Below are 26,893 nucleotides of genomic sequence, written 5' to 3' on the forward strand. Positions count from 1 at the left end.
GCATTTTGGGATCTTATTTCAAATCCCGCTGTCACTTGAGAAGGACAGAACTCTTGTCACCCAATCGGTGGATTGCATTTGTTTAGCCTCCTTCGGGTACATTCCCACTGCCGTGAGTATGATGGTTCCAAATAGTGGTACGGTACATTGGATTTATATTTGCAAGGTTGAACATGAGTGAATGGCTACAATTGCCAACTGACAATCTTGTGGTGTAACATCGTCCGAAAAAGAGAATAGGATCCGAAGCGTACTGGTGTGGCAGTCTGTGGAAAAAGATGAGGCATTGTAAAATAGGAACGGGATGGTTATTTTGCATCGTTTTTCCTACGGCCTTTAACAACAATCTATACGGTATGCATGGCCACGAACAACACAGTATCGCATCAATACACACCTACCGTCAAATTCATAAATGCATTCACCCTCCAAAGCTAAAGAACACATTGTCTGGAAGTTGACAAAGCCGACTCCCTGAATGGTCTGTATGAGATTGATGCAATTATTGAGGACGATGAAGCCTTCAGGTTTTCAGTAGTGTTCATACCAGGGCTGTGGATGTGCAGAAGGCTGAGCCGAGACAGGATGATTGCCGGCCAGACAGGAAATGAAGAGAGATAATGATAGGTCAGCCTGCCATATGCCTGTGTTCACTGTGTCCCAGCAAAGTCAGACTGGTTAGAAGCATTAATGGACCGGACAAACAAGACCGATGGCTTTGTCGCCTGACATCTCTTGATTCTTTGATGCAGGTCGTTTTGTGAGGAAGTTTATTAAAGCTTCTAACGTGGAGAAGAAGTTGAATTTTCTCGAACTAAGGATGAACATGAGGTTGCACTTTTAATTTATTTCCTTTGGCGAAAGCACACTTAGTCAAATGTCTTTCTCTTCATCCCTATGCCTTCAACTCATTTCACATCGCCAAAGAATCTGTTATTCTATACTGACTTATCCTACCGTTCTTACAAAATATGAACCATACTGGCTGTTTGGAAAGACAACAAAAATCCAATATGCAATGTACTGTATATGTCATTTATTTTGTTTAATCATCATCAATTCATCAGCTGAATCCTCTTCGCTTTTCCATCTGATTGTTTCAAATGCACTTTCCCAAATGGTCTTGTGACCCATCTGGTAAGTGGCGCTAGGGAAGTGTGGGAGAGGGGATGGGGCACAAATAAATACATAGGAAAGGATTTGAACAAATTAAAACAATAATTTTGATTATTTCTGCATCCAGGTACTAGTAAGTAGAAAATTGTCCACGACGGGTTGCTCTGCATACCTTATATGCATATATATATATACTTCTCCAAAGTTGACCTTGTGATTCTATTAATAAAAAAAAAGGATGTTTTTAACAGTTGTCCACAGAATATAGCATATTGTTCCAGATATAATTGCTCCTCGTCATGGTTCAGTTCATGCGTTAATTCTCCACAGTGGCAAATAGCGGAAGCTGTATTGTACAGTATACTTGTGTGCAACGTGACACACCTGCACATCCAAGCACACTTAATTACACATTCGCCCACACACACACACACACACACACACACACTAAAAAGGCCGAGTGGTCTGTTGTGTTGCCACAGTCCTTGTGTCCCCGTCTCACAGAAAGAGTCCACTTGGGGTATTTCAGTTTGACCAGCCATTTTGAAACCACAAATCTCCCTCAAATGTAAGAAAGTCAAAATGAAAGGAAAAAGTTTGATGTGGACAAAAACAAGAAACAGTTGATGACCAAGTGATCCTGATCTTGTCAAAACCCTGCTTCAGGTCAACAAAGGGTACAACTGTCCTTCAACAAGCATTTAACGGACCGCCACAATTAACCTGATAATTGACTTGAGTCCATCATAGTACCTCACCCTTCTTCAGCAAGTGCCCTTTTAGATAACACACCTTCAATATGAAGATGGAGAACAACACATACGCAGTGGAACAACTTCCGGGAAATAATTGTCCTCTGTCTCCTTTTAGTTTTTGTCTTCCAGCATGCTCATTCATTGCTATTGGTTATGTCCGTCAAAGTTGGGGTTGCGGGGCAGAAGGAAGGGGGCGCTCACATCAGGATCACTGTGACATTTCAGTTAGCAAAGCCAAGCTAAAACACACGATCATGCAAAGTAAACCTAAACCAGAGCTGTTGAGGCTCAAATGGGACGGGTACACTGACCCCTCTCTTTCAGAACACACACAAATTGTGATTGAATAGAAAAAAAAAGTACACGATGAATAACATAAAACAGGAAGTGGAAGTGGTGAAAAACAAAAAGTAAACAAGTTTGAGGCACTGCAAAAGTCAGTTTTGTAGTGTCTAATTGGCAGAGATGGGTCAGGCAGCTTGGAATTTTCCAATGGCTCGATCTGGCACGGTTCCTCTCCCTTTGCTCCTCAAACTGGTCGTCTTGCGACTGCACCGCCGTGGGTGTGTCTTTTCTCACACCTGGACAGGAAGTGTCTGGTTCATCTGTAATCTCATGTCCTGAATGCTACCCAGTATCTTCTTCTGGTGGCCAGCCAATGTAACGCCTATCCGCAGCAAGTCCCTAAATAGAGCAAAAGAGGAAGAAGGGAAAGTGAGTGCAGGCAGTTGGGTCATAATAAAATAAAATCAGGCAAAGGTCACATTTCAAACATTGAACTGTAAATCTAATTTCAACCATGAGTGTAAACAAGCCGGATGATCCACACTCTTGGTCATCAACCATAAAATGCCTCCTTCAGTTTAAGTCAACAAAACGGGGGCTACGGGATCATGCTGCTGTTGCTCGGCAGGTGAGCAAAAAGGCGCAAGTTAAACTGCCAGAGAATAATAGCTAATGATTAAATCACCAGTGTAGCTACTGTTAGGCAGCTGAACTGTAGAGCTGATATGACCGAAAGCTTCTGTTTCTAAGAAGTACAAGTACCATCCGGGAGATTTTTTGTTTCCGAAAAGTATTAAAGGGTAGGGAAAATGACCGATTCATGAGACTAGAATGAGAATCATCACGGGCAATAATAAAAAAATAAAAAATAAACCACCATGGATTATAATCGGGGATCTTCAAATATAAGCACAGTTCCATAATATTGTTTTCTGTGATGCACAATATTTCTGTAGAAGCCCATTCATTCACATATAGACATCAAAGAGGACTTGAGCCGCCTGCCCTTTTTCTTGCTGGAAAAAAAGTACTATAAAGAAAAAAAATAATGAATTATTAACCTTTTCTCTCTCTCTCTTATAAATTTACATTACTGCTTTGGCACAGCTTTCTTGTCAAAGGATGGTTATGTTTGGGGTGTAACAATATGGTTTTTGACCGATATGATTCGACACAAACTGATATATGAGACATGCACACAGCGACCATATCAGTATTTCACCTGTCCAAACCCTTAGTTAGTTACATGATGTAGGGATATTGTGAAAAAATTCAAATCACTTATATTTTACTGGATCAAAATAGAACATATCATTCAGTAAAGATTTGCGACATGTATAAAACCAGCACACAGGTCATCTTAAGCATAATTCATTTAACTAAAATTTTGTCCACACATAACTAATGCAAAACATGTCATTGAATAAAATCCTAGTCACCTGACCTGAAACGCATGAAAAAGCCTCATTTAAGGGGCTCATAAAGTACATCCATTTTTGGACTTCATGAATGCAACAGTCACATTGCTGCACTGTTCATGTCACCATCAATGACAATTCAAATCTACATCAAGTGAAAACCACTTTACCGCTTGATGGAGGCGTGGCTTTGGAGACCTTTTTTTTGTTTGTTTGTTTGTTTGATGTAACATATCGATGTTTCCACGCAGGTAAATATTCTCATTTAAGGCCTGAGAGAGTGCATCATCTTCATTACTGAAGAGGGTCTAATTCAATTCCTCTGAGGCAACGATTAGTTTACTTTTGGGGCTCTGCCACAGTGTGTGTCCTCTCCATTCAATCACACACAAATTGTGGATAATCTAATATTATACCCGGATACCTCACCATGTGCTTGACTGTGGGACTTTTGGCTTGCTCTATGTGAGCTCAACCCAGAGACCCAAAGATATGAACACATATTCTCACCACTTGTTCATCCTTTCCAAAACTTACTGAGGGCGTATCACTCCAATTACACACAAATACAGGAAGGCTTTTGTTTTTTCCTAGTTTGTCATTCCCATCAGCATAGCGACAGTGGATGAAATGAAAATAAATGGGTGCCATTAGAGGAATTACTGGCCATTTGGGGCAACAGAGAGCCACAGAACACCACACCTGTCAGCCTGACCAAATTGAAACAAATTACCCCCACCTCTCGTGCCTATTACGCTGCTAATGAGGAGGACTTATTTATCATTACAATCCTAATTAATTTACTTGATCATCACCAGCCTCCGATTTTCGCGAATTTTATTACATAATTTCCTCTTTGTAAACAGCAGCAGGAGGCAGGTGAATTTTCAAGGTCAACAATTAGTTGATGGGGGGGCAAAAACAGACAACATGAGTCTGGGTTAAATGACAGTGTAGTTTTGAAAGGGGAGCACAGCAAAGCGATTCCCACCACTTTTTTTTTTTTTTTTTTTTGTGAGAAATGCTATATTTCCACCACCTGCTTTTGTGCTAAACTTACGCCATGACTGCTTCTTCACTATCATCACCACTTCATCATGTTTAATTTAGCCATGAGGCTTTTTTTCAATTCTGCCAAGGGCAAGCCACATTCCCTACATTTTGCTCTCAACCTCAGATCAATCACTTTAGGCCTGATTATCTGAAGTGATCCACTCACTCTGCTGTCATCTGGGCAACCAGGTCAAAGGAAGCAAATCCGGCATTGATGAAATTGTCATGGTAGCGGCTCATCTTGATGGCGTCCAGCCAGTCTCCCACAGTGGTGAAAGTTGTATAGTCTGGCACGCAGCGGTCAAGCAAGGGTTGGGATACCCTGCGTGGCGGAATTCAGGTAAGGAGGAGAGAGAAAGAGAGAGAGGGTTAAGGTGGTTACTCTATCGCCTCTATCGGCCAACCTAACACAATAAAATGCCTCCTTGCTGAGCGCCACCTCACCACCTCTCCTCCTCTCTCCTCTCCTCTCCGCCACATGTCATGAGTTGTGCATGTGTGTGGGGGGGATGGCTAGCTTGGGTGTCACTTTAATGAGTGGAGAGACTGGCTGGAGGTTTGGTTGGTGGATGCTGGCGCTGCAGCTACAATGAAAAAAATGTTGTGGAATTTATTCAATTTTAATTTGTCAAGTGGGTCCATGACAGTTTGCACCGTGGTCGACTGGTTAGCACGTCTGCCTCACTGCGTAGGGGTGCAGGGTTCAATTCCGGCTTCAGCCTTACTGTGTGGAGTTTGCATGTTCTCCCCGTGCCTACGTGGGTTTTCTCCGGGTACTCCTGTTTCCTCCCACATTTCAAAAACATGCTTGGCAGGTTAATGGGCCACTCTAAATTGTCCTTAGTTGTGTGTGTGAACGTGAATCATTGTTTATCTATGTGTACGCTGTGATTGGCTGACAACCAGTTCAGGGTGCACCCTGTCTACTGCCTGAAGACATCTGGGATAGGCTCCAGCGTGCCCATGACCCACGTGAGGATAAGTGGATAAGAAAATGGATGGATGGATGGATGACATCAAATCGTCTGGATCCAGATACATTTTTAAGTAGAGTACCGGTACACATCTAAATCTAGATGATTCTATTGTCTGCAGCCACTTGACAAAACACAATTGGGTAAATTCAACACACCAGGTTTTTCAGTGTAGTGACAGGAGGTGTCTGCTTACAAATGTACTCTTAGATATGTAATGAAGATAGCAAGTTGAGAAAAGAGTCACACAGTAGATATGGCACTCAGCCTTTGCAACTATAAAATCGGAATATTGGCATGACAAATGTTCCCCCCTTCGTATACCGAAGAGTGACCTGGGAAAGGTTTGACAACAGGCAGTGTAAAAGATGCTTTCAGGTCTTTGGTCTGAAATGCTATTATTTGGGGGTCAGGCGGGGGGGAGGGGCGGCAGGCAACATTGAAATGATTAAAGGCTGCTTGAGTATGGAAAACCCTTTAAATCCCCAAAGAAGATGTATGAATGAAAATGGAAAACAATATTTGCAATAACAGCTTCCAATCACCAGTAAAAACGTTTTTCAGGCTTTTGGAGAGTGCGAGTGAAAATCGATGGTCATTCATGAGATGGGGGGGGGGGCACTGCAAAAACCTGGAAATATGTGGATGGTAGATCATCTCTTCTTGCGGCTGTGGGAATCTATTTACTGTATGAAATAACCATTTCAGGGGTTGTATTTAGCCAATAAACTGAGTTAACAATGAGTTGTTTTTTTTGTTTTTGCTTTTGCTTCTCAAACAAAGATTAGCAATTCACAGGACAGTATGAATTTAATGAATATTTGTGAGTGACTATATCGTGTAAATTATTGTTTATGCATAACCTTTCACCCATACATTATTCCACTACGACACAAAGGAGGCCCCCTTTTTAAAGAAAACTCCCAAGCCCCTTTGCTGATGAGTGCTCCAGATAGATGGCCCACCTTGGAAGTTTAATAAAAGTGTAACAACTCAGAGAAAAGTGGAGCGGATGAAGAAAAGGTGGGAGAGAAGAGTTAGAGGGAGGTGTGTTGAGGGAAAGAGTTTGCAAGGAGAAAGAACTGGGAGCACCCAAAGAGAAAGAGTGCTCCTGTCTGCCCTCCTCTCTGCTCTGTTGATTCCTGTCATCCTTTTTGATGGCATTAGATTCATTAACAATTAAAAGAGGAATGAAGAACGGTGGGGAAAAAAAAGAGAGCAGCAAAGAACTGTAGCTAATAACTGTGATACAGAGGCTCCATTGAGTGGTGTAGATTGAGTGATTTTTAATAAGAGCCATGCTTCGGTGCCCAAGGCCTCAGGCTGTTGTTAAAGCCAGACCAGGGCTCTTCTTTAATGGGGCATTGTTGGTGCTCCTTCTCTCAAGTTAGCTTCAAAAAGATCCAGTATGTTGCTGGCCACATGTAATCAACCAGTTGGAGCACAGTAGGGATGCTGGGTAATGTCCGACTCCCGCCAATGCTGATGACATGGCAACAACTAAAATGTCTGGAACTGTGACAGTTTCTCCAAACTTTAGTCTTTTTTTTTTCAAAACTCCAAAGCAGTGGCTGTTTGGAATTTCTATTTGGAAATCTTAAGAGAGAAGAAATAGAAAGAAAATACACAAATGGCCAAATGCAATGTGAGCTGTAAGGCTAGCATAAACAATACTGTTGCTCATTACTCTGACACCCTATGGTGCAGTCCGTACTGATGTCAAACATGACGGTTCCACATGACACAAAGAACTTTTTGCCAAACTATGTTAGATAGCCCCCGGCTAGCCTTCAATGCCAAACAGGACGATAGTCTCCATTTTGCAGATTTGTCAGCAGGAGGCCACCTCTCTGCTGGCCCGTTTTAAATCTTGTTAGTGGCTAATTAAAAGGCGCTCCCATCTTCTTTTTGCATCGCCTTAATCGAGCTAATTAACCGCAAGCTTAATCTTCTAAGAACGGCACTACAGTGGCCAACCGAGACCCTAGTTTCCCCCATGAGCACAACCCAGGATTGTCTGCAGACCCCCCTCAGGACAAAAAGACCCTGATGCAGGGACAGATAGGTAGGTCACCCCCACCCCAATCTCAGTCACTCAAACTCTGCCATCATATATCCTTCAAACTCTTTCCAAGAAACAGCGTGGATAACGGCAGTGCAACTGACGGTACAAAGTACATACAGCATTAATGAGCTCCTCATTTGCAAAAGTATTTCTTGAAGTGCCGAATTTAGATACAAATATTGGCCCTCATACGAGAGAATGGTGACCCTTTCAGTGTTTGCACAACAAAATGCATGATTGCGGTAACTCTGGGTTATGCGTAAGTCATACATAATATCTTAAATAGTTGAATGACTGAAGCCATAATTTCAGCTCAGGCTGAACCAGTAGACATTAAAAGATTTTTTAGGGACCAATCCATTCATTCCTGTTATCTCTCAACCAGTCCTCCTACTTACCCAGTAGACTGTGTGCTGTTGGTGACCACCTTGAGGCTGGCGGCATTGCGGATGAGTTTATCCAAGGTGGCGACAATCTGGGTGAATTTTGGCCGTAGGTTGCGCTCTTTCACCCAGCAGTCTAACATGAGCTGATGTAGCGCTGTGGGGCAGTCCATCGGCGGGGGCAGTCGATAGTCCTGCTCCACTGCATTTATCACCTGTGGAATGATCAAGAAAGAAACAACAGTGACCTCCACTTGCCAGATACTTTATCAAGGGAAGGGAAAGCGAGAAAAAAAGGCTTCTAGTTGAATAGGTGGAATGGTAGTGGTGGGTAGGTTGACATAGAAAAAAATGTTGAGAATGCACAGAAAGTCAGAAAAGCCAGAACAGTATGAAAACAGGCTATTTGTAGTCTGCAATGCAATATATTGAAATGTAAACCTTTGACAGTCTTAAACATACAGTATGCATGTCACTTTATGAGCTTACATCTTGATTGCTCATGTCCCAATACGGCCGCTCTCCATATGACATCACTTCCCACATGACAATTCCGTAGCTCCACACATCGCTCGCTGAGGTGAACTTCCTGTAGGCAATTGCCTCCGGTGCTGTCCATCGAATTGGGATCTTCCCTCCCTGTGGATATGCGAATGAGTAGGTGAGCATGAAATACTGGAGGGATGGAGCACAAACACAGAGTCACACACATACAAGAGGAAAAGAGAGTGTGAGATAAATGCAATCCGGGGAAACATTTATTCACAAACACATGGGTGCAAGGCGTACAACACACCAGGTTAGTAGCATGGCTCCAAAACAATGACACACAGGAACATACAGTATGAAGTTTGGATCACAATGGTATGTACAGTATGTATGGCAAATCATGTGTACTTTTTAGCTGAATATGCGACTGTTTTTATTGCTCTCTTTTGTTGTTTTTCACTCAATACAAACAACAAATTAATTTATCTCTTTATTATGTATTTATTTATTTGGCTAAATCAGGTAATTGAGAACCGATTCACATTTACAATGCCAACCAGGAGGCAATTTCGATTTCAGTGTCTTGCCAAGGGAAATTTCGATAGCAGACAGGTGTAGCCATTGATACTTCAGCCACCAAACAACCCGCTCTACCAAATGAGCCGGCCACAGCCACCCCTCCACGAAAGTAGTTGCTGTCATGTTATCGGTGACTCTTGGTGTTAGAAACAGACAAAAACGAGGGAGAAATTTTGCCAAATGCTCCATTTTTTTGTCCAAAAATATAGCATTCTCAGTAATTGTAGAGGGCATTGTAAAAATGCCAGGTTAAAATAAAAAGCAATGTCATACAGACTACACATTACTGAACTATGAATCTTTACCCTGAGACTCCCGTGAGAACATATTGCAGCCTATTTTATCACATGATTCTTCTGTCCAAATTAAGATCAAAGACCTTCCCCTGTGTCCCTTGGTAGAACATATATTGGCGGTGTCAAGTGGCTGCTCCCGTTTTATAGATTGCTTTTGTGAGTTGGGCTCAGAAGTATAATTTATTGATGAATGCATGCTTTATTTTAGTCAACACAGAAACATACACCTATTGTTAAAGCTTACCAGTGAGCTTGTGTAGGTCGGGTCTGTAGGGTCGTCCTCAAGGAAACGAGACAGGCCGAAGTCGGACACCTTGCACACCAGGTTACTGTTGACCAGGATGTTACGGGCAGCCAAGTCTCTGTGCACGTAATTCATATCTGACAGGTACTTCATGCCTGCTGCGATGCCACGTAGCATGCCAACGAGCTGAATCACTGTAAACTGCCCGTCATTGAGCTGACGATGCGAAAGAGAAAACATGAGAGATGAACTGAATTGTAGAAAAAGGTCAGCGTTTTCTTTTTGTATCATTCCTCTATCAGTTATGTGTACTTAATTTTTGATATCTCTCATCGTTCACTTTACTGCATCTTTCATACTTCATACTCTCCAATTTCTCTTTTTAAGTGTCACCATTTACATTTACATAGACACAGGATTTTAAAAATTGCAGATTTGGGTGCAAACATTTGCAGAGCAGGGTCTAAGCATTACGCAAACTGAAAAATAAATCTCATAAATCTGAGAAAAAAAAATACAGACTACTTGAATTTTGTCCTCACCCTAAGGAACGAATCCAGTGCTCCATTTTCCATGAACTCGGTCACAATCATCACGGGTCGACTCTTGGTGACCACCCCTTCCAAGCGGATGATATTGGGGTGGTCAAACTGGCCCATGATGGATGCCTCTGAGAGGAAGTCTCTCCTCTGTCGGTCAGTGTAGCCCACTTTGAGAGTCTTGATGGCGACAATGATCTCACGGCGGCCGGGTAGCTTGAGGCGACCACGGCATACTTCACCAAACTCTCCTGTGAGAGCCCAGGTGGTGACAGCCCAAAAGAAACGGCAAAGAAGGAGAGGAACGATGGAAAGAGAGAGAGAGACAAAGGGTGGGGAGAGATGTACGATGGAAAAGTGGAGGAGAGTGGGGGAGAAGAGGGTAGAGGGAACAATCAAATGGTTAGAACCAAGGAGCCAGGGAAGGGCAGCAGGTGTGGGACAGGGGGAACTGCATGAGAAAGCCAGGACTCTAGGCCATAGTCAAAGGACGGTGATGATGGAGGAGCATATAGTGATTATATGCCAATAAACTAAAGCATTTGATGCAAAATGTGAGATGATGCAGCAACATAAATAATGGCATGTGATGCGGATAGGAGTGGATCGGGGAGTGATTAGGAAGGGTGGCATTTACAAGGGGGAGTGGAGCTAAGCTTTGGAAAGGTCGGAGAAGTAGGCGCAGGAGGAAGAGATAGGTGGAGACAGAAGTTTGGGGCTTCTGGGGCCAGTGGATGGTTTACATTTCGATTCTACACCAAGCGTGATGGCCACAGTAATGCGTGTCAACAGCAGTCAAAAGGTAACACAGTGAAGGAAGTTGTGGGCAAGGGAGGCGGGAATGTAAGGATGGAGGAGGGGAATAAAGGAGAGCAGGAGGACATGGAAGACGGGGTTGTCACTGCGAATGCTGGGAAGCAACGGCTTTCAAGTAGTAGCCTCAGCAGCAGGAGAATTGCCGTGGTAGTAGTAGCAGTCGTAAAAGTAGTAGTAGAAGCAGTAGTAGGAACTCCCTTCTCTGCCATCACATCGCCCTCTATTTTGGCTTAGATACAACAATAAGAAAAATCAAGCTCGCTTGGTACAATCCTGCAGTATTCTGAGCAGAGATATGACTATAAAATGTATCAAATATGTTGAAAAAGTTGACCATTTAAACAACAACAACATAAAATGGAAGGGAAGGCTTTTCAAGGAGGGAACTAACCAGAAAAAGTATTATGTGCAAGGATTGTGTGTCAAAGTCAAAACTAGCTTGGCCGAATTTATTCTCAAATTACTTCAGTGGCATCCAACCAATTTTGGCAATGGGGTCACTATCGTATCTTCCCTTTTCAAAATTATCTTTTACTCCAGAGGAATCTGGGGGTAATGTAAGACAATGCTACTCTGTAACTAAACAAGTCCTGGTAATTGTATTAGAGCCCACATATGCCCCAGGAGATCCTTCGCAGAGAGCTGGACAGTATTTTACAAACTAGAAGGATCTAATTTGACTACTGTTGGTTTTTAACTTTTTACCCCTCAATTTAAAGGCTTTTAAAAGGAAACCCAAAACTGAAAGCAGTGTGAGACAAAAGTCCCATTTTGCCTAACGTCTGGTTTCCTTAGAGTCAAGAATTGAAATGGGTTGCCATGCAATGCTCCTTTAGAAAAACAAATAATAGTCTTGTCCTTGCACAGCTACTCTCTGGTTTCCTGGATTGGTTTCACAAAGATATGATTTTAAACGAGATAATAGATCAAATGCGTTTCAAAATTGAGGGTTCCACAAAACTCAACGACTATTTTAGTTGAATTCAAACTAAACTGAATGAAAGCAGTAAGCAAAATGTCTACACTTTCCATAATAGTTCGAAAATAACTGTGGGGTCCCTTAGACTGTATAGTACATGATCGTCAATCTTTCATGTCCTGTTTACAGCTGACAATAAAAAGTTATATACTTCTGAAACAAGACAACCAGGTAGAGGTGTCAAAGTGCAATGGGAACCCCCCCCCCCCTCAAAAAAACCCAACCAAAAATAGAATAACGAGTGTTGCGTGCAGTCAGTAATACATGGTTTGTTTGGACATGTTTCATGTAATTGAAACAAATCACTGCGATTGCCTGGCAACCAGTTCAGTGTGTACCCCGCCTACTGCCCGAAGACAGCTGGGATAGGCTCCAGCACGCCCTTGCGAGTCTTGTGAGGATAAGCGGACCAGAAAATAGATGGATGAAACAAATCAAATTTACAATTTGATAAACTGTTTTGCGCGTGTAAATGAAAGCACTTTGTGAAACCAGTCCAACGAGTGGGCTCAGCTTTCCCCAGTTAAACAATCATTGAACACAAAAGGTGTGAACACACCCCCCCCAAAAAAAAAAAAAAAAAACAGGGAATCGGAGTGCCTCTAAAAATCACATCTAATAAAATAATCCGATTTACTAAGAGACTAGAGAGGAACTTGTAGGAGGTGGCAAGTCAGACGGGGAAGGTGGTAAGGGCATACCGATGAATTGAGTGAAAGTACCGCTTGGTGTGAAGTCCTCTAACGGTATGGCCTGGAGGTGACTAGCAGTCTTCCCCCTGTAGCTCAGGAGCTTTGGTGGGTTACCTGCGCCGATGACCTCCTCGATCTTCACACAGGAGACATCAATCTCTTTGGCAAACTCCCTCACGGCTTCGTTTGGGTCCTCATAGGTGAACGGGTCAATGTAGACCTTCATTCCCGGAGTGACTATAGGGGATTCAGTGGCAAGAACAGGAGAGTGAATCTATGTTGCAAAGTTGAGTTCGATAGCTGTACATGTTGACACCCAGCACCACTGGTCAATTTAGCTAGGTACCATTCTTCGCAAAGCTATTCGGGCTTAAGTTTCCAACACAGAGTGTGTAGGCAGGATGGCGCTATCAGCAGCTCAAGTGACTAATCCCTGTCTACCAATTGTCGCATTGCAGTGTCCCGTGTTCCACCCTTTAGGTACCATGGTTAGTATCACGGAACAGGCTACCATATATTGGCATGATATGAAACAGTTATTTTGGCAACTTTAGTACAGAACTGAGCTGAGCTGTGGATGTGGTTGCAATGCTTTAGTGGTGCTCTTAAAACATCAAATAATATATTTTTTATAGGTTACAGATGTTTTTTTTTAGTTGATGGTACAAAAAGGAAAAGTATGCCAGCAAAGATACTTACTGTATTGCTGTAGTTTCTCTGTGTACTCTGACTCTGAACCATTCCTTTGTTTTCTGTTTTAAAAAAATAAATAAAAACAGCAATTAATTAACCATGTGGGCAACAAAACGGTAAAAACATGGTGACGGTATCTGGAACAGCATAATCACACAACTGCTTTGTGAATAGAAAACGGTTGATGTAGATTGCATCAGTGCTGGTTTGTGTCACAACGTTGTCAGAAACAGCAAGTAAAACTTCAGTTATTGGACCGTCAACATGAGCAGCACAGAGATACCGACTCAAACTGTTTGCCTTCCTTTCACATTCATCAAACTATTTAATTCGCTTCGCCGTAGGTACTCAGATTCTTGATCTCTTGCTGTGTTTTTAATACACTCCACAGTTTTATTTTTCACCCTGCCCCTTTCCCTCCTGTTTGCTAATATTTTCCATTTTACACCATCTGTACTCAAGGAGGTTGGATAGTGGCTACAAATACGATGGCGTAACGAGGGAGCAGGTTTTTTTTAAATTACATCTTTGTGTGCTTCCTTTGTTGTGTAACCGGTAACCAGTGCAATAATACCGGCTGGTGATTTGCATCTTATTTCAAATTCTAATTTGGTTCCCGAATATTCCGAAGCCCAGCGTTTTTGTGTTATTATTTTCTCTGTGTTCTTTTATAGCCGTCAAAGCAGTAGTTAAGCCGAGACCCTGCGAGAGACACAATGAAACGGTGTGAAAATAGAGGAGAGTGGAGAGGCAGCAGTGGGAGCAGAGGGGGAGCCAGGGAGATTATTATTCAGTGTAGCATGACCAATGCCCACGCTTGTCAGCCACTGCCTGAGCAGGCTTGAGAAGGGAACTGAGTGGGCGCCTGTCGGTGGTTGGTGCCAACCTTTCACACGTATATTTGTGCACTTGTGGCACTGTGCTTGACAAATAAGTTGTGGTGGGACAAACAAATACGTTGAAACCCAAGTGATGTTCCACTTTGTGAAAGGTGTGAAGAGGCATTTATCCTCCAAATACTATAAAGGGACCCTGCAGATGCGGGCCCAACTGCACAACTGGTGCTGAGATTGGGGCTCAAGCCTACGAGGTCGAACATTCCGTGTCCAATGTGGAAAGTTCTCATCAAAATTGTTGACTATTCAAAGACTCACAAGACTGCCTGGGATTCAGTGGCCTCCAAGGTGGCACACAACAAGCAATCGACTGAGACTGTCCTGGGGTGGACCGGAGGACATGTAAACAAAGTTGACATTTGAAGCTATCTCGGTTCATTCAAGTTGAACTGAAAATATCCTCTGCAAAATGTCCCACTCTTTGAGCATGTCGTGAAGGACTAAGTTATTTGAAAAAGTGACTTTCTGCTGTAATGCTGCTCAAAAAAATGTGATTCATCCACTCCAATACCATGTCCTACTAGCTTGGTTGACATATACTGTACAGTCATCTTTTTTTCATTGAATATGAATAATATTTATACCTCAGGCAGACAATGGCGATGACCACAACGGCAATGATAAAGACAAATACTGCAGTGGCTGATCCTACGATGAGGGGTAGTTGCTCCTGCCACAGTTTCGGTGGGTCACCTTGAGGGTCAAGGAGAAAGAAAAGTTGTAATCCCAACTGGGTGAAGTTTATGAATGTTTAGAATAATACAGTTTGCGTCTCGCACCAATACATGTTTTTAATGCAGAATGATTATCATATGCATATCCATATACTGTCGATTTCATGGAGGTTTTGCTGCTAAAACCCATATGCCCCAGAATATCAAAATGGGTATGAGAGTGACATACTTTGCAGGTTGGTACTGAAGTCAGCTGCGTTGCTATAACGGCCATAACCAGCCACTGTTCGTGCACGGACCTGCACCACATAAGGCGTACCAGCCTTGAGACCTTCGATGCGGGCATTGCTGCGTTGGGCCGTCATGGTATGAGCAATAGCTTCACCCTGATCCTGCAGAGAGACATAGCCAATGATGAAAGTGAAAAATACAAGATCCCTGGGTTGTCTCATTAATCCTTATCCCAGCGACTGTTCCTAGCACGGCTGACCAATTTCACTTTGTTAACTGGTGAAAAGGGAATGAAAAAGTAAGAAGCAGAAATAGTGAGACACGTTCAAGTTGCCTTGCTAATCCATTTGGGAAGGGGGGCAAGACAACAAACGGCAGATATACACTGAATGCCTTTGTTTACTCCCTAAGGCACTTCCAGTCACAGTTCTGTGCACCCCTGAAAAATAATTTCTAATGGAAGGATGGGGAGAAAACTAGGGGTGATATGGAAGGCAAAGAGGGAGAAGAAGAATCAGGCGTGTACAGAAATCCAGTGTAGAATGACGATATAGTAAATACTCAGGCATGGAGAGAATGAAAGAGGGGAATAATTCGGGGAGGATTACGCAAACACATTTTGGAAATGGTGACTTGCTTTGCTGCAACCATGTGTTTATCAGCGGTGGCATTGTTTTCCTCATTTACAAATGCACAGATGACACGGTGACCATGAGTGTCAGTGAAATTGGATTGAATTAGAGGACTTACATTTGTGCTTACCTTCTCATGGTACTTAATCTCATAATCCAAAATGATTCCGTTGGGTTTTTCTGGAGGGAGCCAGGATAGGCTCATGGTACTCGCTGTGGCTGCCATCAGGTGAACCGTGGGTACTGCAGACGGGGCTACAAAAGACACAATGGAGGAGACAAAACACATATTTTTAGATTTCTTTTTTTTCCCCATCAATCATAGGCTATTGCTTCCTCACAGAAGCAGAGTTTTGAATTTTGTGAAACCAGTCACCACCATTATTGATGAAACTTGCAAAATCTAAATGTGGACAATTCATGGACCATGATCTGAGCATAAGGATATACTCACTATACATTGTCACATATTATCAGTAAATTAATACAGCACAGAGGTATACCACCCAGCTGAGATTTCAGGCTTTATTTGCCTTTTTGAGTGAAGTGATCTCTGTAACAGTCTCCCTTCCCACTCTTCTTCAGGCTCAGGCCTGATCTGTCCATCTGACTCACTCTCTCCTACATTTAGACCTTTGTTTCATAACATGCTGTCTGCCAATGAGCTTCCCCCCTTTTCCACACTTACAACTTTCCTTTGACATTTTGCAGTCTGTCAGTCTTAATTTTTGATCACTATTACAGCATTATCTCAGCCTTTTCCTCACCAACCCAAACCCTGCAGGCACCCCATTCTTGTTAAAACATGGGATGCAAACCCAGTTTTTTGTTCTTTGATCCCCCACCACTTGCATTTTTTTCTACTCCAAATCCAGCTTGTGTCTGGGGCCAGGAATCCTTCTGTTCCTCCTCTGCCCTCTTTTGCCCCCCCCCCCACCCAAAGCCTTTTTTCTGTCTTTCTGTCTCCCTCCCATGCAAGCCCACCCTATCCCAGACCTCCACAACGCCTCTTTCTTTCTGAAAAAAACAATGAGTCCACGGTAGATCCCTTGCTTACTCCTGCTGTGGGATTAGGCTCTGTCCTGCAGGAGCAGATGTAGAAGTAACCATGGAGGTGGCCTCTGCGGCTTATCACCACCCTTGTATTTATTTTGGTTCTTAAAGTTGAATGCACATGCGGGGAAAGGTCTTGGGTCTACACCGGTAATAATCTAATCACAGATGATGCACTCTTGCCCCTCTTTTCCTCTCCTCCTGCTCTGATCTGACCTAGGCTACCATGAATAGACATTTGGGTTCTGTCCTTTGTCGTGCAGCAACTCTCGATGAAACATTGAGAGCCTATCATAAGAGGCTATGAAACCCTCGGGTCCACGAACCAAAAAGAGAAGGCATTCCTATGGCATCTTTTAGAAGAACGGAGGCTCAAGGGTAAAGGACAAGCCCACAGAGAGAAAATGATGAGGGGGATGGGTCATTAAATAATCCTTTAGTTTGTTTGAGTTTACAGAAAGAGCAAATTTAATAAAGCAACCAAATATATCCAAAACTGAGCTTTTAAGAGGCCAGAGAAAATGTGAACAAAATCCATCTCTACATACTTTCACCTTCAAGTATACCAAGCCAGATTGCTCTATTTAATACTATTTCTACTGCTACTACGACGACGACTACTACTACTACTAATAATAATAAATATCTGATAACATTTGATTTTCAATATGACTATGTTTAAATGCATTTTATATTTCTGCAATCTTGTCTGCAAACACAAACAAAACAAAAGCATACTGATTACATTGACCTAGTTACTGGTTTTGCTGTAGGCTGATGGAACAGTGGGTTAGGAACAGTTGGTTGCTAGAATATTGAAGGTTCAATGTGTTGAATACACTCTACTTGCTACTTGGAGTTGTGGTCGAACAAAGCAAGCTGTGGGTGGGTGAACAATGTCTTTTTCCGAAGAATACTTTAAAAGAGATCAGATCCAGTTCAGTTATGTACAGTAATAGATCTACCTATGCAATATAACAATATACAGTAATCCCTCATTTATTGCGCTTAATAGAGACCAAAACCACCCCGATAAATGAAAATCCGCGAAGTAGCGTCCAATTAACATAAACAGGTAAAAAAACGTTCTTTTTTTTAAAGTCCGCAAACGGTCCGTGAGAAGCTGCAAAACAACAGCAAGTCACATAGAGCAACATATACAGTACTGTACTCTATGTATATGTAACAAAAAAAAAAAAATTATGTTTGAAAAAATCCGCGATGCACTAAACCTGCGATAAACGAACCGCAAAGTAGCGAGGGATCACTGTACTTTGTATTTCATACTGTGGTATAGGTATTAAAATAACATGGATTTAACATACGATATACTGTACCCCTTTTTTAATGTGGTAATTTTTAGAATTTCTACTTTGGGTAACATTTCGTGATACGCTCACCCCGAACGGATTAAAGCCACCACAGACTACGTAGTAACACACTCGTTCAGTGGCAGCCACAAGCCAAACAACTTAATTTGTGTTGTGAAAACTCAACTGCTGGAATAATGTATTTGTAATTTTACGGATTAAATGGTGGATATACTTGAATGTTACTTGAAACACATTGTTGGATTCATTGTAATTCTTTCCAATTGAAAAATGGTTAGACACCCAGATATGTTTAAATTAGTTGTCCACCTGGTATTTGTTATATGTTTTGTTTTTATTCATCTTTTGTGATTCCTATATCTAGATGGAAAATGTTGAACATCATGTGGCGTCAGAACTGCGCAGTTACACTTACCGGCTTGATTAGTGGTGATATTCACAGCAGAGAACTGAGGTGTGTAAGGGCTTTTGTTGGAAACGCCATTGACTGCCTGAATCTCAAAGCTGTACTGAGTATGGGCTTGTAGATTGCGCACCGCCACTCGACGCTGGGTCAAACCCAGGTGGCGCGGGGAGATATCCACGTTGTCATCACAGCGGGAACACATTCCACGTTCAGGCAGGCACTTCTTACAGATGATGTTGTAGAAGGTGTCATCGCGGCCGCCCCGATCCCGTGGCTCACTCCATTCCAGGACAAGTGAGGTTTCATTCACAATGGAGATGACATTACGTGGGGCGGAGGGAACAGCTGCAACAGACATCACAGTGTGAGGAAAATAGGTTGGGAAGGAGTCCGAATTAAATCCCCATACAAAAGAGATGTATCCAAATGTGCGTTTTTGACAAGGCAATCATGTGCGAGACAATAAAAGTTCAGACTGCTTCATTGCACTTTTATTTAAAACCTATTCAATCCTATTTTCGATCAACAACTTGTCCGCTTTTGCGGTGACGTTGTTTTCATATGTTAATTGGAACAACATTTTCTACCTCTTAATGAGTCTGTTCCACCAGTTCAGTTGAAAAATAAAATTTGAATTGCATGCCGACTTCCACTCCCTACTTGTGTGTGTGTGTGTGTGCATGCACACGCGCAATTTAGGATGGAGGGTAAGTGAGAGAATCTATTGGCAATTCTTATCCAATTACCAGAACCTTTTCTCTCATTGCACTGGGGAACACTCATCCCCATACACCATGCCACTAACCACCCCACACCGGCAACAGACAGGAAATGTAGATTCTTCTCAGGTCTCCAGCGAATGCATCAGTTCCTATGTGTACATGTTTGCGTTTAATAAAAGCACGGTTAGCCTATAAAAAACACTGACGATAGACAGACTTCTCTTTGAAGGCAGTTGGGCCCGGATGATAACATTTCAGATAAGAGTGGGAAAACAAGCAGAAGTGTTTGCCTTCTGTGTGCCCCGGTGGGAACAAACTCCTGTTCCGAGTGGTGATAACGCTTACTGATGGCCCAAAATCCATGAGGGAAGTTGAGGCTTTATGACCGTGACTTTAAAATTAATTGAGCTGTCAGGCCAACTCTGACCTCCGGATCACCTTTGTCAAGCCCGTTTTCATGGGACGTGGAGAAAAGGACAGATGGATATACTGTATATGAAAGCAAAAGTAATCATCGCTTACTTGTGCACGGAGAGTCTGGTGTGTCTGTGTCTGAGCGGTGGTAACCGTTTCGACAGGAGCAAACGCTTGCCGCTCCGGCACTGGCACGGCTGTTTGCCGGACAAGGCAAGCAGAAGCCTTCCCCTTGCTTGTACTTGAAGGTGCCAGGGCTGCAAGCTAATGTGGAAAGGAAGGAAGATGGAAAACAAAAGTGTGACTAATCCTGATTCAATGACTCTGAAAAAGAATTTGAATATTGCAGGATTATGTACAATCATATTTGGTCAAACATATGTCATAATTTCCAAATTGGAAATATGTATCTTCCTTGAATAAAAACGTTTTGAAAGGATTAACAACACAATTCAATTCCACAACTATGCTTTTGCAATCATGTGGCCTACATTTGAAACACTGTCTGAGATTGCATGACTCGCCTCTTACCTACAGTAATTGGTTCATCTTGAATTTGTTTAACATGCATTGGTGTGAATTCAAGGCTCACCAACTCACATATTATGAGGAATTATGTGCGAAAGGAGATGTTTCAAATTAAGTCAACCAAATTTAGCACATGGCTCTTTGAACCACAATATGAGCACTAATTTGATGTGTGCATAAAAAATGTATAATAATAATAATAAGTGTTATTATTATTTTATTTATTTATTGATGATTAATTGTTGCTACATTCAATCATAGATGTATCTTATGTAGTTGCTTAAAGCTAACTTTAAAACAAGTTATACTGTAGATTACAGACATGCAGGTAAACTGGAAGTGGGACTAAAAGGCTCTGTATCTCTGAGGAAATGTGATGATCAAGTCATGTTAATGTCATTAAGATATGTAATATAGCAAGAAATGAATGCAGCTCATTGTTGTTCGGGACTGTCATGGATCCAGCTGCATAAAATTGTCTCTCACCATGGCCTCTGAGTTTGATTTATTTTGGTTTAGGCTTCCTGTTAAAAGGTTGGAGGTCATAGCAGCGGACCACTTATTGCTCCTGCTGCCGCGTTCCTTTTCTCCAAAACTCAATATTAGCACATGGCCGGCAGTTGGCTAAGTCGTGTACATTAGTCCTGAGTGTGTTTGTTCTTCAACCATTAATCAAAGTTATCCACACCACTGGCTAAAAGGAAGTAGCGCTGGATAAACACATAAATATGACCTTGACATATAGCAGGCAGCTTCTTGCATGGCTACCAGTTGGCTGAGCCCATGCAGGTTCATTTTAGTTCACCCCAATATCGGGAAAATAATTTCCCAACTCAAGGCAGTTAGAAGTTTAGGATTTTACACGCTAGCCAAATCAAAGAGGTTGAGGAAGCGTCCCCATTAAATTAAGCTTTCTCCCCGTGTTTTAAAGTGCTGATCAATCACTTCTTGCGAGTAAAGAGGTCATACTCTGCCTTTTATCCATTTTCCCCTAAGGAACCAACTGAAGAATGAGAGAGAAAGAGATGGGGGTAGAAAAAAATAAGGGAGGGAGAAGGAGAAGATGTGGAGGCAGTGGGAATGTTAATCCCGCAAGTGTTCCCCCCCTTCCTCCTCACTCTCCTGTGTCTTATCCTCTCATGCAGAACATAGAGTTTAAGAAGCTGATTAAAATGAATGGTGAAATTGGAAAGCGTGGCGCAAAGAAAAAAGAAATGGCAAAGCAAATGAGTGGAAGGGAAAGGAGAGGCTCATCGATTAATAGCAATGCACACGTCCTTACTGTAAGTCGGATGGTGTATTAATGAAAGAAATGGCCTTTAGATTAGAATGAAATGAGGTTTGTGGGAGGGGGGGCGGTGTTAGTGGAGAGTGCGCGGGAGAAAAATTGGGGAGCTAAAGGGGATACTGTCCTTTAGATGAGAAACACAGGAGGGGAAAATATCATAGAAAGGGGAGAGTATTACAGAGTAAAATAAAACCTTCAACCCCAGCAACACATTTTAAATGTATAGCAGGTCTAAAAAAACTGTGCAGTATTGTTTGAATGTAAAAAATTTGAATGTATTGGATTTTATTCGAATGTACAAGTGTCCCTAATGTGCGATGAGTGATTGTTCAATGTGGAGCAAGAAAAGCGCTTATGTGCAAAAAGGAGTCTTGTGAACCCTAACAGCAAGGTGGCTGTGGTGAAAATGCGCCAAGTGTGCATACACAGGCAAGTCTCCATCACCTCTGCTCATCAATAACTTTGCCAGCACCCCCCTTATCTCATCCTGCTGTCTTTATTTGTCCTACACGACCTGAGCCTAATTTTACGCCCCCATACCTCTCAACACACACTTTCCATTTATCCTTCCCTATCCCGCTGTCACCTGCACTCCATTTCAGACGAGACCTTGCTTGGCAAAATTCACCTTGCACTCAACCTCTGTGAACTCGCTGTGTTCTCCATCAGCCTTGAAACTATCATCAGGGACCTCCCTGCTTTCATAAATAGGCAGCCTCTCCTGCATTTCCATTTATTTAGCAACCGGGTGCCTTGGTTAAACCAAGGTCAGAAGGGCAAACACTTGCTGACAGTGTCATCTAAAGCGAATTGTTCTCTCTTGCAGACATTGGATTAATGTTGCAACATTCATATACGGTTCTTTGTGACCAAGATTCAAACTAGATTGAGAGATAGATCGATAGATCGATCGATCGATAGATGGATAAAAAACATTAGTCCTTGAGTCAGAAATCAGCCAGTACTTTGATGTTGGAAACATCTGCTGCTGAATAGGCTTTTCTAGAAGAGCTTTCATGTCAAACAGTGTTCCTCGTTAAACACACTTAAATTGAGTCATGTTTAGTAATTATGTTACGTTTAAACCCAGTTTTAAACTGGAATAGCAGTATGAAAATCTGTATTGCTACACGTCAGATGTAAATATTCACCTTGGCATTGCGTGTCCTTCATGGCTGGTTCAAAACCAGCCGAGCAGGTGCAGGCACCCACAGGAACCATCCATTCCCCATCTCCATTGCAGTACAATTTGAGTGGCACAGACACTTCCAAGGCGTTGGGGACACAAGTTCCAGGTGCAATCACCAAAGACGTTGCTTCGGCTCCAGTTGCCGTCTCTGGAAAGACTGCAAAGTTTGCAATGGTGGTGGAGCACTTCTTATAAAAAACCCTCACGGAGATGAGTGACATGCAAGCCCCAAGGTCCTGGAAGGCCAAGTAGAACCCGGCTTTGGACAAGGGCCCAAAACTTCTGACTTTAGTGTTAACCAGTCCGGAATCAAGCTTGGAAAAGCTTGTGTCTGGGGCAATCGTGTCCACTTTCACATATGGGTTTTCCATCCAGAACGGACTGGTTGCTGTGGCTGAGTCCGAGTCAGACTCATAGTAGAAGAGGTTGAAGGTCTCTTTGCAGGAGCCTGGGATGTTTGGGATGCTGTTGCAATCACGGACTGTGAATTTCATCTCCACATATACACGCAGCACATCCTTCCTTGGAATAAAGTCACTGCGTAGCCAGTTATTCTGGTTGAGTTCTCTTACATTACATACTTGGTACGTCCGGATGGGATTCATGGCATCATCATAGCCACTCACCTCTTCCCACTGGAAAGAAAGAAATGCAAACAAGATTATTGTTACTGCATTGTCAAGGGCAAATGGAAAGGGGGTTAATACTGTACTTCTAACACTGGAGTTCACCAACACGCTACAATTCTTAAAGTCTTACTTTTGCCTATTAAAACATAACATTAGCAGAGATGGGAAATTTTGTCCAGCGTTTGTCATTCGTCAGCAGTCCGCCAGTTATCAGTCCGTCATGACTTCTGCCGGTCGTTCTTTATTTCAGACTGGCCCAATCCGTCCCTTGTCAGTCCTTCACACCGTCGTCGTGATTTTAGCCGCGCTTCCATCATTGCTAAATTGTAACTTATTTTAGAAACCTCATGAAAAATTTTTTGACCTAAAATAGCGCTGATGAACGCACATTGCCATTACAGAAGCACAGTTAAAATAACGATCATGCCATGAAGGACTGGCAAATGACGGATGAATTGCCCACCTGCGGCCTGACACTTTCTTAACCCACAGTCACCACTACACGCTGAGTACAAAGAGTTGCCTGATTGGAGGGAACATACACATGTCTTCATAGCCAATTACACTTCAAATAAAATGCAGTTATTTTGACGTCCTCTGATAGGATCGAGAGAGTGCGCTGCTTAACGTTCATGCCTCTTGTTTGTTTCATTTTTCTACATCTCTCAAGTGCTACAGCAGTACCCAAGGGGTGAATTACTAAGGACAAAACTGAATTCAAAATTCCTAAACTTTGATTACCAGCTTCATTAAATGAGTGAGCGCAAACCGGGCTGTAAAAAGCTTTAGTGTGAGACTGTAATCGAATGCAATTTTCAGTCGCGAATGAGGACACCACAATTAAATGGTCTCACTTCAAACGGCAATTCCTGTGACTGTAGTGTGTCTGTGTGGGTGTATGTGCTGGGTGACCTGCTCTGCTTTCCACACAACAGCGTGTGTTCATTTGGTAAGCTTAGCCGGCATTTATTTGCATTGCACGCTGAAACCACAAAGGCAACTTCAAATGTTTTGTGTTAATGTTACGATTTAGTCGTTAATCCTGACAGATGAAGAATATGACTCTCATTATACCTATTCTGATACATCAGATTCAACCCTTTGACCTTTTGCTTCCGCAATGATTTTATTTATTTATTCTTTATTGTGCAAGCCTAGAGAGGTTCACATCGGAACATTTACAACTAAGACACCGCCACTCACTAAATGTTTCCTTTTAAGTGCTGAGCATGTTAAGGCTAAAATAGGAGGGGGACAGGGCGATTCGTCTATGATACGAGAAACTCAGTGGGAAAGGGACTCGGCGGGCATAGCTCGGCCCAGGGATTAAAACTATGGTCGGCCAAGAAGCAAGAACTGCAGAAGATTGAAGCCATAATCACCTGCCAGGTCAATCGGATGGCTACAAGCAGGAAGTGGCAATGGAGATTTAGTTTAGTGTCACATATCACTCTTTCACTAACAGCAAAGTTGTTTTGGGGTACAATTTTGGTTGGTGATCACAGAGTTGAGTCAAAATACGTGACGTTGTTCCATCTGGTACACCGACAATCGGTTTCCGTAATTACACCCGCATGAATCATGAAATGAAATACTTCTTCCCAATTCATTTTATTTTTTTACATTCTACAAGCCATTTTCCTATCTTGTCTAAAGTGTACCACATCTGGAGGGAGCAGGAACCCCCACACTTGTGCAAAATGACAATCACTAGCCATTTATTATGAAAAGAAACACTAAGCACAAGCAGTCATTGGCTACATTGGATAAATCTGCAGAATTTGATTAAATTCAATCAGTGGTGTCATGGCAATTCCGCCTTTACAAAGATCTTCTGATTCAACTTCCAGAAGAATTTGGGTTACGTAGCCACCGTAGGAACAAAACTCCATCATAAACAAAGGATCCCTTGAGTATACACGTCTGATTTTATTGGATGTGTAATGCCAAAAGTGAGCAGAGGGAATTTGGTGTAGCCTTTTTGTTGTTGTTTTGTGCAACGCTATAAAACAAGATAGAGACGTCGTGACTCAAACAAGCCAGGAGGGCCTCTTGGGATAGGGTACCGAAGTCTGTGAGTGAGTCTATTTTGAGGCTTTTTTTCAAGTTCCGGATTAAATGTTTCTCTGTCTTTCTTCCTGGTCTCAGTATTTCAGCATGTCATCTCAGCCACTGTACTAGTGCCTCTAAACACACGTCTATGGTTGTGTTAAGCAGGTAAACATTTCCTAGGCTCTAGTAATGGTGATTTTGAAAATCTGGAGGCTCTCTAGAGACTCTCCGTCATTTAAAAAGGAGCATCTGTTGCTCCGGGAGGTGTTTTTGAATTTGTATGCTACATGTCATTGGTCCTTTGCTGCCATGTTGAAGCATTGATGGGTTGGGGGGGTGTCTGAGAACGGGAGAAGAAGATGGACGGCTAAGAGGAGGAAAAGACTATGGTGGGGGTTCGACCATTTGATTGTGGCAGCGAAAGGAATCTTGCTCCATTAAGGGTCGGTCACTTATTGTAAAAGAAAAAAAGGCTGTAAAAGAAGGGTGGATGACTTGGAACAGCTGGGGTGGAAGTTCACTGTCTGTGTGTTGGGATGTACACAAAATATACAAAAGAATCGGGGCCCCACCTTTCAGAGCATAAGGGCCACAGTGAGAGAGTGACACAAAGGCGTTGGGTGGAGTGCTGGTAGGCTTTGAAGTATGGTTGAGGAAAGGTCAAGACTCTTTCGTGGCCTCCTCATTAACCCATTGTGGAAACCACATGGGAAAACAAAATCAAACTGTCACTGGTACTTTGTGTGTGGCAGATTTCAATGAATGCTATGGGTCAACGCCAAGAGACAGTTTAAACTTGACAGAGTAACGGATTCTCACATTTTAAGTATATTCAGGCATGTTCATCCTAATACCTTTTGCACGCATATCTGTTTGAAATTAGTCATAAAATATGACAGACATGCTCATGACCAGAAAAGTACAATACGGGTAGACTATATGCCAGAAAAGGACTATGTAGGACTCTGTATTTCAATGTCTGTGCTGAAATAACTTAGATTACTGTGTCCATGGTGTCTCATCTATCGCTTTATTGTCTTATCAATTAAATGTAGAATCGTAATGCAGTCCTTGACCAGCAACTGGTGAGCCAAACTGTTGAGCGAACGGCTTCACAGAGCATGCATCAGACAGATGAAAGTACTCTGTGGATCTTGTGTTTCTTATCTTCGAGTTTCATTTCTGGGTTGCTCTTGTCTTTTTCTTGGTTTCATCAGAACAATCATCCAAAAATGTCACCACACTCTTTTGTCTCCACAATTCACTGCTAGCAACACGCCGCTTAGCTTCTTCTTTTACCTTCAGCCGTTGGTGTTTATGTTTCTGCGCATTGAAGATGCATTTGAAGTGCACATCACTTGACCTCATTATTACATAGAAAGCAGAGGGGCATGAACCGAACAATTACAGTCGAAAAAAACTGTTCAGACAGTTGTCCCAAGCCATCTTGTCCCTAGTTATACAACTTAGCT

General features: G+C 42.4%; 1 protein-coding gene across 12 annotated transcripts in view; it reads right to left on the reverse strand.

Annotated features, from left to right (window-relative positions):
- Nucleotides 1-1,014: 1,014 nt before the first annotated feature.
- The window catches only part of ephb3b (eph receptor B3b), a 53,694-nt gene continuing 27,815 nt past the window's right edge, over nucleotides 1,015-26,893 (reverse strand). The window contains exons 3-16 of one of the 12 annotated variants that reach the window (XM_086115097.1): nucleotides 22,703-23,375; nucleotides 19,844-19,999; nucleotides 18,609-18,944; nucleotides 15,940-16,064; nucleotides 15,176-15,338; nucleotides 14,857-14,965; nucleotides 13,383-13,435; nucleotides 12,798-12,932; nucleotides 10,200-10,447; nucleotides 9,658-9,873; nucleotides 8,539-8,688; nucleotides 8,065-8,264; nucleotides 4,794-4,949; nucleotides 1,015-2,555 (exon numbers count right to left, since the gene is read on the reverse strand). In XM_086115097.1, coding sequence (XP_085971223.1) covers nucleotides 2,447-2,555; nucleotides 4,794-4,949; nucleotides 8,065-8,264; nucleotides 8,539-8,688; nucleotides 9,658-9,873; nucleotides 10,200-10,447; nucleotides 12,798-12,932; nucleotides 13,383-13,435; nucleotides 14,857-14,965; nucleotides 15,176-15,338; nucleotides 15,940-16,064; nucleotides 18,609-18,944; nucleotides 19,844-19,999; nucleotides 22,703-23,375 — 2,829 coding nt within the window. In that variant the 3' untranslated portion in view covers nucleotides 1,015-2,446. Of the gene's footprint in view, nucleotides 2,556-4,793; nucleotides 4,950-8,064; nucleotides 8,265-8,538; nucleotides 8,725-9,657; nucleotides 9,874-10,199; nucleotides 10,448-12,692; nucleotides 12,933-13,382; nucleotides 13,436-14,856; nucleotides 14,966-15,175; nucleotides 15,339-15,927; nucleotides 16,065-18,608; nucleotides 18,945-19,843; nucleotides 20,000-22,702; nucleotides 23,376-26,893 lie in introns of all 12 variants that reach the window. The other 11 variants (XM_086115086.1, XM_086115094.1, XM_086115092.1 and 8 more) reach the window with 11 other exon arrangements.

Source organism: Hippocampus guttulatus, chromosome 7 (assembly GCF_054856545.1).
Source record: "Hippocampus guttulatus isolate MCC_2025c chromosome 7, RoL_Hgut_1.0, whole genome shotgun sequence".
Taxonomy (NCBI): Eukaryota; Metazoa; Chordata; class Actinopteri; order Syngnathiformes; family Syngnathidae; genus Hippocampus; species Hippocampus guttulatus.